The following is a 10,816-nucleotide window of genomic DNA, read 5'->3' as shown; positions in this document are numbered from 1 at the left end:
TACTTGTACACTGATGTAACATACACGATTTCCATTATAGAACCAACTTTCATATCCCCAATAGACCACACTTTCTGAACAATATAATTTCCGGCGTTTTATTAGTTTTTAATTAAACGAATTTTTTCCCTTAGTATGTATTTGCCGCTAATGCCTCTGTAGAAGCACGAGCATATTCGTGCATGGTTAAACAATGGTCGTTGTTTTTTCATTCAGCCTTGGGAACTCGCCTGGTGTACATGTTATTTTATCGGCTACGGTTTGCATGAGGGACGACACGGACCAAACCACTTGTGACAATTCTGAAGATATTAATAACAATTTGAAGGTAATTGTATTTGAATTAAAGTTGTAATATTACCAAACACGAAGCTTGAGTTATGTGAATTGTTAAACTATATGTTTTTGTGGTAAATTTACCGTTTTGGGTATGTATGTGTTTGTACTTTATGTGAACTCTTTTAGTTACGTGAATTGGTGAGGTATAATATGTTTTTACAGAGGCATGCAGATGATATAAACGCGCCGGTCTGATATCTTGGTGGGAGGGGTTTCCTTGCTGCCGGAGTTACTTACTTAAAGAATCAAGAGCTATTAAATCATACAGTTTTATTAACCTATGGAGGTAACTTCGGTTATTATAATAACCATAAAGTTAAGGCGCTTGCCTAAATGACTAATGCTGTCTTTTAGCCCTCGATGTAAGTAGGGAGATTACTGTACTCGTGAATTTGTTTGTTTTTTAAATGTTAGCAAATGGTAGCGTTAGCTGTTATGTTTTCTTCGTGGTCAATCCGGGATTGTGTTCCACATCCCCACCGAGTAGTGTTAATAACGAGAGGACGATTGCAAGTCGCAAAACAACACTACCGCTCTGTCTTAAAATTAACAGAGCACGAAAACGCGTGCGGTCATTATCAAGGGACGCAACTCTGCTGTTATTGTATGTTGCCAAAGCTTTAAGTTAACCTGAGCTGGAAACACTCAGTAATCCATTGTTACAGGGAACCTCTTGTTACAGGGAACCTCTTTTGTGTCGTTCTTCTTCTGTTCTTTTCGATGTCAGGATTGGGACTTATATCTTTTCCATCTTAATTTAACAAAAGTCTTTTAATAAAACCTCATTTGTGATTGGCATTAGGCCTGACCACACAATCACGATTGGTATTTTTGCAACGTAAGTTTTCCATCAAATCTATGCCAAACGTTTGCAGGTTCCGTATTACAATCAAATCTCAGCGGAAATCGGCACAATTGTGAAAAATGGTCTCTTTTTGTTTGTTAATGCAAATAGCACAGGTGCTTTTTTTTAATTCATGATGTATATTTATTGTTAAAAAATTAGATTGCAAAGTTTTACTGAAGAAGATATTTTTTTGGAATGATTTGTCGATAATACTGGCGTTTTGTTGCTATCCATTATTCTTTATCAATCGACTGCAGTTTGTTAGTTACCATTCAAATATTCAACCATTCAAACAAGCTTGGATCATAAACAACATTGTTATTGGTTGTATTTTGTAATAGATTCGTAATAAAGTATATAAACTTTTTTAATGATTTGCGTTTAGTTCAAGGGAGTTTACTCCTGCTAAAGTGTTCTGAATTTATGTAAAAGTTATCCGTTCTTATGGTCTTGTGACTGGTGAGTTTAGTGCCAAATTATAAATAAAACAGCTTTTGAGAAATATAACAGTACTTCATTATGAAAAACAAATACTGACAAAATGATGGTAGTTCCAAACTACATTGAGAAATATTACAGTACTTCATTATGAAAAACAAATACAGTAGACTCTGAAAATACCGGACTCTCTGAATACCGGAACTCTCCCGATTCCGGACGGTCGGGCCAGTCCCGTATTTTCTCCTTCTATTTCTTTGTTAAAAAATGTTGAATAAACCGAACTCTCTGAAAACCGGAAACCGGACGGGTATCTCCGTAAATTTTGTCATTTTGAACGTAAAATACATTGAGTACACCGGACGGTCTAAATTCTCAAGATGCCCGAAGCGTGAAAATATCAATACCTAGTCAGCACAGCGAGTGCAGTGTCACATATTTTGCTTGCGCAATTATCGATAATCGGATTAAACATACCATAAAGGTGTCAAGTCGTTGCCGCGCTATGGGAGTCCGATTAAGTAATGTAAAACATACTGTGAATGTCTAAAATAGACGTGCGGTAACACCAAAAAGTGATTGACTCGATCGTTTTATTAATTATTTATTATCGCCTATGATAAACAATTTAATTAAAAATTAATGCATGCCGTTGCGACGATCACTTTCTTGTGATGTTCTCGGGTATTTTAATAGATCTTATAGCCATGTTTTTAACGCTGAAATGGTTGTTTGTTTGTTTGTCAGATAAACTGTTAGAAATATAAATATGACTGTTAAATATCCATCCATCTGTATGCAAATTCATTCTTTGCCGTTTACTAATTTCGAACTCATCTAAAATGTCGCAGCCTCAAGCTAAACGCAGACGCGTATAGCTTACGTTAGAGGATAAGATAAAGCTCATCACGGAATCAACTGCTCAACTAAAACCATCTCAGAGTTATCTTGGACTTTTTCGTGAAATCGTAAACTTCAAGAATTAGAAGGTTTTGAGATTATAAATATCTTAAAAAATAATTATGACGCTGTTTTTTGCTTGTGTGTATGTTTTATGAAAGGTGGTACATGTATGTATTGAATAATAAATCGTGTATCTACAACAATCTTATTTGTGTCGTCCCTCGCCTATATGACAAATGCCATGTACGTACATGTATAAAGCACCACGCTCACTTTGGGATTAATCAAAACAAGTCGGTATGGAATTTTTTTTTTGCTTTTAATCGATTAAAAACACATTTTTTAAGAATGAAATTAACATCTTAAGTACCTGCGTACAGGTATCACATGGTACATGTATATGGTTTGTTTTATTATTATGTGATTCTGTACACAATGCATACCATGTATATTTCGGCAATATGAAAACTCTTGGTAAACCGGAACTCTCTGAAAACCGGACGATCAGGCCGGTCCCGAGACCGTCCGGTTTACAGAGAGTCTACTGTACTGAACAAATGATGGTATTTCCAAACTACACTAAACTTCCAGTATGTCATCAACTATGAGAGTATTATTTAAAATATATTTGGACGATCAGACTAGAAATCGCTTTAATTTTAAGCAAGTATTTCGCAAGTTAGAGCAGTTGAGTGAAATTCGATCAAATCAAACATTATTATGATAGAACACAACGAATGAAAAATGTACGATAAGTAACACTTTCTTAAACACCATCTATAGGCCCTATGTCATATGTGTAAATGTGCTGGTTTTGACACAAGATCGTAAATAATTGTCACACGAGATCTGTATGTATCAGTTTTACTTTGACTTAACCATGTGTTGTTATTTTAAGTCCAATACGCCAATGTTCATTATTTAAAATTGTTTAACTTGCGAGCTTATAGATCTACATTGTATGTTTGAATCAATTGTGCGAAAATAGCAGACGTATATAATGTCCTTGGCCTTTCGAGCCCATGTACAGTCAGGTAGTCAGTTCCGAAAAATCGCCAGTTCCGCGACAAATAACTTTCATTCAACATTGAGAAAAAATTATAATCACATATGCTTTAACAAATTGTACAACCTTACACCTTAATATCTGATGATTTTTTCCGCAACAAACCGGAAGAAAATAGACAAATGTAAACAATCTGAATTGTCGAAACGCTCGCAGACATATTTTCGAATGGCGGCAAAATCAAGTCTGCGAGAACGGTCATCGGAAATTAGAACATGTTTGCTTCTATAAGGGATTGTCCACGGTAAGTGATCTTGGTATTGATTAGAGTGTTATTTATCAGGAAATAAGAAAACAATAAGGTTTATACATTCTCAGTCAGTCAGTCAAACTGTGAATTTAGAGTCTCGAAAATGACTCACTGCCACAGGTGTCAGTTCCGAAACAGACATGAAATAAACCAGGGGTAATATCAAAGGAATTTCTTTCTGTCAAACATCATTAAGTGATATTGTAAATTTAATTATTGTCCTTTACACATGGCCTGGGATGAAATTCTATTATTTTTAATGCTAACTGCTTGAAAATAATGTAAATATATTTGGTCCCAACCAGCATTTTTTATATTGCATTATTAAATAGGAAACATGCTGTTGCTACTATGAAAACATGTGCGTAGAACTTACTAGAAGCAACAGGAGATTCAAAAATTTATTTAACCATTTATATATGAGTATCTTACCATTTATTACTTTATACTATTTGAAATATATTCAAGTTTATCTTATATTGTTTTATAATGCTTGAAGTTACATGACAATATTATTTCTAAACGTACATAAATACATGTATCACACCCCAAACAGGGTGATAACAACATAATGTTTACCCGAGGATGGTTATGTTAACCTAACCCAGTTTTATCAACCTGTATAGGTGTGATATTTATTTTATTATACTGAACAAAGAAAATAATTGCTTGTTTATTCATTTACTAAGCACTCTGGCTCATACATTTCTGAATGCACGGACGGACGTTTAAAAGGCAGGTTGCTGGTATGAACTCATAAAGGGAAAAAAGTATGCCAATTTAATAAAACCTGATTATACAAATTATAATTGTTTGATATTATTTTTGTTTTAATTAACAAAATATGCAAATGCCAGAAAGTAAATGAAGTAAATGCAGTATATGTATATATTCTCTTGATGCGGAAAAACAGTGGTGCTATTTTCAGCTCCAAAAAATGGTAATAAAATAATGTCGCATGTGATTGTAATATGGATAAATGGGTATTGGACATGTATTTGTCACGTGAGATATAATTAATGTGACTGTAGCATGGGTAAATGGGCATTTGACTTGTGCTTGTCACGTTAGGTATAATTAATGTGACTGTAGCATGGGTAAATGGGAATTGGACATGTGCTTGTCACGCGAGGTTTAATTAAAATAGTTAGGCTTATATCATTATTTTTTCATTATTGTGAAGGACGCAGACGCGCCCAGACAGGAAATGGGGGAAATGCAGCAGCCCAGACCTTTCACCCATACATCTGAGATGTGTTTAGCTCTACTCATGTGAATTTATGAGTGTTGTACACTTGTCAAAGCTCTATGACAGTTGCTAAGTTACCTACCTTTTCCTTATTTTATTTTAATTGGTTTCTAGTTTGTTGTTTTTTCTAGTTTTTACCTATAGCTTGAATTCCTATTTATATAGAAATTGATTTAGTTATTGTTCATATGTTGAATGGATATGATTTGTGAGACTGGGTTCATCCCCTCTGAAACAAGAACAGCTAAGAATGGTTGATGATATTTTAATTATTTTTTTAAAATCCAGTCAGTATCAGGGGCACCCGTCTATATATGTCGTCTTTAAGGAAAGTTAGCCCATGTTCCACTTAGATTTTGTGGAATAAGTTTGCACAAAACATCACTTTAAATGTTATTATTATATTTTGCTTATTCTTTAAAATAGATTTTCTTAGTAAAGTTATATTAATACACCTTTATAAGCATATTTACTGGATAAAGTTTACATTAATATTTACAAAAATAGAACATTGACATGCATTGTGTGCTGGTGCTTCCTCGTACATTCTCATAGTTTTGTTTGACAATACTGTATGGTCTGCTATCCAGATTTGATGCGTACAGCGATAGGTTGTTTTCATTTATTTTTAGTGCCATTTCTGTATAAGAAAATGCTGTCCTATACAAGCATTATCCTGCCTTTTGCATTTAAATGTGCCATCTCTATCAGAACAGAGCGCAGGACTGTTCAATTTATTGGATACTCCTTGAGAAAACTGGCGCTTGTTATTTGAATTAACTGTAATCTTGAATCATCATGTGCAACCTACACAGGTTGAAATCGATCATTATTTTCTGGTTTCCTGTTATAGTTTGTTTAGAATCTCTAATTTGGGCTCTGAGAAATGAAACTTTCCTCTCAGAAAGATGCTGTCTCCAGTGGGCAGAGGCTAATCTAAGATAACATGGGGCAACATTAGATTGTATATTACAGTATATTTTATGCAAGTACCAATGTGTGATCTCAGGTATGGTCCATTTTAGTTCGTTTTATTTATTCCTACTTTTTGTTTTCTATGTTGTTGCTTGGAAACAGTATACTGTATATTGTAGTACATATGTATATTATATGCAGGTGCCCTTCATTGTGTGATCTCAGGTAAAGGTCCATTAATTTGTTTGTTATTTTTAACCAGGTTTTCCGAAGGAAAAAACTGGTTATTAGATTGGCGAATGCGGGCGGGCTGGCTGGCTGGCGGGCTGGCGGGCGGGCGGAACAAGCTTGTCCGGGCCATAACTATGTCGTTCATTGTCAGATTTAAAAACATTTGGCACATTTGTTCACCATCATTGGACGGTGTGTCGCGTGAAATAATTACGTCGATATCTCCAAGGTCAAGGTCACACTTTGAGTTCAAAGGTCAAAAATGGCCATAAATGAGCTTGTCCTGGCCATAACTATGTCATTCATTGTGAGATTTTAAAATCATTTGGCACATTTGTTCACCATCATGGGACGGTGTGTCGCACAAAAGAATCACGTCAATATCTCCAATGTCAAGGTCGCCACATTTAAAAATATATTTTTTTTTAAACAAACTTACAAAGGGGGTTAATTTTGTTTGTTCATTTCAAAAGTTCAGTTTGAGTTTTCTCCCTTTATCAGATTTTTTTTCACAATGAAAACCTGGTTTTGTGACAATTTTGTCCCTTGTTTACTTTTTGCTTTGTTTGTTGTTATGGTTTTTACAAAAATCAGTCATCAAAAGCTAGTCTGTTTGATATAAAAATGATTTAACCCGCCTATGCGGATCAATAATATATAAGCACATGAAGAAAGGCGAAATGGCTTTAGGTCGATTCAAATTATTCAAGTTTGTCGATTTAAATCGAGCTTAAGCTAGGTACTATTAACATGTGCTTTTAAGTGATATCGATGTTCGTTCACTAGTTGATCGATGCATAGGCTATTGATTCATTCTATACATAGATGGTGACGTCACTACGTTATTGTCAGTAAGACCGGTGTGTACACAATGCTATTGATTATCAGCGCCATGGTAATGTCTATTGACCTGTCAATATTAACACAATCAAGTTGTTCACACTTTCGTTACTATGATCTCGGTTACTCGGATAAATACCATGGTAATAAAAACTTAAAATAGCAATAATACTATGTGTTGATGTGTCAAGTTCTATGACACGCTCTGTTTATTTGAAAAAAAAAGAGGAGACCGGTGCTTTGAACACACGGGGAATACATGCACGTAATTGTAATTTATATCTCGCCGGCAGTAGAAAGCGGATATGGTCCAGAAGTTCGGAAAGCACGACATCCAGACCGGACACACCATCCGGGCATTTAACAGCCGACATAACAGGCGCTACAGGTACGATAACAATGACGGTGTATAATTCTATTCATAATTTAATGATACTTATTACTGGTGCTTTTTTGACAATTATTATTCCAATTACAAAATTCAGTGCATGAGGCGATAAGCATGTTCATAGGGAATACGTATGTGCAACTTAATTATGAATCTCGTCAAAAAACTGAGAATCGCCCTGTAAAAGGGGTTAAATGCATGTGCGTAAAAAGGGGTTAAATGCATGTGCGTTAAGTGTTTTTCCAAGATAAGCCTTTGCATTTAGCACAGGCTAATCAGGGACGACACTTTCTGTCTAAACTTATTTTTTGCTAAGAAGAGACTTTCTTTAAACCAAAAGCATCATAAAAGCGGAAAGTGCCGTCAATGATAAGCCTGTGCGGACTGCATAGGCTATTCAAGGACGACACTTTACGCACATGCATTAAAACCCCTTTTCACAGAGCACGTCCCAATTTAAATAAGTTGACTGAAAATACAAGTTATTCTTTAGTGTTATTTGGACAACAACATGATTGCATTATATTCACGAGTGATGTACGCCCGGTTACTTCATTTCAGACGGTACTGTCTGTTAAAGATGTCCGCACCGAGAGTGAAAGTCAATGGGCGGACACTGAACATTGACCACACAGTCCCCTACTCCCTTAACAAGCAGGCGCGCTGGGAACTTCCGGAACTCATTGTAGACACCGCGCGTGCACCATCAAGATTCACTGCCCCAGAAGTTCAACAGCAGTTTGTCCGCCATATCAGGCACCATGCGGACAGAGTGGAGGCGATGCGAAAGTCATACACACAAAGGAATGCCGATATTGCAATTGTATTGAGTAATACTTGTTTACGGTTTATGAATGTTGAACAGATTGATATGCGAAATAACAATCTCGTCACTTCGTGCACGATGATATTTCAAACATTTTCAGAAATTGACCAAGAAATCAGTGTATTAGAAGGCATTCAACGGAGTTTTTCAGAAACACGCTGCCGTGATATTAATTATACTCGTATCGATGTGTTAACACCATCTTCTCTGAAAACGCAAGCACAGGTCAAACCATCTCATTTAGAACATCATGTTTCTAAGAATTTCAAGAAGCATACAGCTATTGTTGGTAAGCGAAAACAAAATCGACAAACATGTGATGTGGATCTAATAGAATATTATTTGAGCACAGTGACTGCTGAGGACGAAGCGATAAACATATGTCTGGAAAACGAACGCCAACATCAACGAACAACCATTACTTTATGTGACTATTTTCCACAAAATTTCTTCGACGATTTAAAACGTACCGTTGTCAGAGCAGATCAACAGTCGCCGCTCAGTCCTCAAAGCGTACTTCCGCTTTCAGCGGTAGGAGAGGCCGCCACGATGGCGTCTATCCAGGCCTCAACTGCAAACGAGTCTCAAGCGAATTCGCGCCCATCCACCGCAGACGAGACCCTAGCGAGCTCGTGCGCCCCCACGACTGTGCACAGCACGCGACGAATACATTTCAAGATGCAGGGTGCACGCATCTTGCTTCGCAAAGACGAGGTTCTCGGACACGATTTGAGGCAGATGTACGGGAAGAGATACATTGAGTGCGGATGCTTTCCTCGAAGGTTTCTGCTCGATATATCCAACAATTTCTATAATATGTATTCGTCTGACAAATTTGTGCAAAACAGCAAAGTCACGCGTGTGACGCATGCGTTCCTAGCTTTTGTAAGAGATTCTGCGCATGCGCTAGATAACAAGATGGAGCATGCGTATAAAGTTTTCCTTAATATAAACGCGCCATCCATCAACAATAATGTTCTTGTTGAAAACCTGAGGTTAAATGATATTATGAATATTACGGATGTCATAGCAAAATCCAAACAAACTGTACAACTGAAGTATAGTTCATTGTTACGTTACGAAGAAGGCACTGAACCTGTGAACATGACATCAAAAAGAAGTTTTTTAGATGACGTTTTGGGCTGGCAAACAACATCGTATCTTACGAACAACACTGTGCTGATGGATCAGTGGACTTCCGAATGCAACTACATTGACACGTGGTCACATGGAAGCGAGTGCAGTGCGCCGTATAAATGTGAAGACGATGGGCAAACAGATGTACACTCAGAGGTATGTGCGTTATGCATGAAACCTGTCAGAAAATACTCTGTAAAGACCATTACATTGAAAACTTGCAAACACTGCAGTTGTGTTACATGTTTTACCAGGAACATCAGGAGTCAAATGCGTATGGTAGTAAATCCTTTAAAGTGTCCGGTAATGGAATGTAGTGTCACTGTGGAGGCTAGTACAGTTATCTCCGTGATAGACATTCCGGAATGCCTACAATATTTAGTTCAGTGCCAAAGAAAAGAGACTGAAACCAACCCGCTTAAAACATTTTGTCCAAACACCTCATGTCAGCGTATACTTGTTCGGAATTCCTTAAGCACACATGAGGTACAGTGTCCTTGTGGAGAGCGATTGTGCTTTGCTTGCTGTGGACTGCCACACTGGCCATTGTCATGTGACCAATACACCGCGTACCTCACGATGATCTTCCGAAGAGATGTTGCTACGCAACCGCCCGCCGAGTTCGTAGTAAATTTACGGTCTCTCATCTGCCGCGTGTGTTTAACAGAAGTTCAGAAGTTTGATGTACTCGAGGCCTCCGCTACCATGTGCACGTGTCACAGAGAGATATGTTCCCGATGCCTGCAGCAGACGCGTCGTCCTCTGATCGAACACGCCGACACTTGCAGTCTGGTACAAACGCGACCAGGATACGTGTCCGGCACGAGACTGTCCAAGTGGAAGAGCCTTGCCTTTCAGCACAGGTCACAGCGACATCCGTACCGCATCCAGAAATTGAAAGCAAACTCCAAGCTTCTCGTCCGCAAACTGAAGCCTTACATCCTGACCAGCGGCATGCAGTTGGGATTCCACGTGGATGAGAAGGTTTTCTCGCACGAGTCACACAAAGTCCGCGACTACATTGACAGTTTTATTGACATGTATGCCACCGCATGTCGAGTCGGGGAGCTCACGTCGGCCCTCATTGACATCGAAGGTCAGGAACAGTGTAAGCAATTACAAAAATGCCTCCTGCAATTGTCTGTGCTCTCTAAAACTGTCATTGAGTTGTTCAAGTCAGGCGGGTATCAGAGACCAGACCGACTGCATGTGGAGCTTAAGGAAGCGAGGACTTTGGGTAAACAACTGCTGAACGCGTTTTACGCTGGCACATTCGGGCGATAAGCAATAATAGTAATGTCATTGGCGATTGATAATATGAATGATTAATTAACGTTTGTTTGTTTTTAAAGACGATTTAGGCAGGTTTATAATAGTTGTTATTGCA

At 37.6% G+C, this 10,816-nt stretch overlaps 1 protein-coding gene across 1 annotated transcript; it reads left to right on the top strand.

Moving 5' to 3' along the window:
- Nucleotides 1-252: 252 nt before the first annotated feature.
- Nucleotides 253-10,816, top strand: LOC127838293 (uncharacterized). Its single transcript, XM_052365944.1, has 3 exons — nt 253-328; nt 7,375-7,466; nt 8,028-10,816. Exons 1-3 carry the CDS (start codon nt 266-268, stop codon nt 10,711-10,713), a joined length of 2,841 nt encoding a protein of 946 aa, XP_052221904.1. The 5' UTR covers nt 253-265; the 3' UTR covers nt 10,714-10,816.

The sequence above is a fragment of the Dreissena polymorpha genome, chromosome 1 (assembly GCF_020536995.1).
Source record: "Dreissena polymorpha isolate Duluth1 chromosome 1, UMN_Dpol_1.0, whole genome shotgun sequence".
Classification (NCBI taxonomy): domain Eukaryota; kingdom Metazoa; phylum Mollusca; class Bivalvia; order Myida; family Dreissenidae; genus Dreissena; species Dreissena polymorpha.
The sequence above is the reverse complement of the archived record's forward strand: the minus strand, read 5'-3'. Positions and strand labels throughout refer to the sequence as shown.

Excerpts from the sequence above, each read along its gene's own strand:
- LOC127838293 (XM_052365944.1), top strand. The coding sequence starts at position 266 with ATGAGGGACGACACGGACCAAACCACTTGTGACAATTCTGAAGATATT. Across the intron at positions 329-7,374 it reads ATATTAATAACAATTTGAAG|AAAGCGGATATGGTCCAGAA; the intron begins GTAATTGTATTT and ends CGCCGGCAGTAG. Across the intron at positions 7,467-8,027 it reads CGACATAACAGGCGCTACAG|ACGGTACTGTCTGTTAAAGA; the intron begins GTACGATAACAA and ends ACTTCATTTCAG.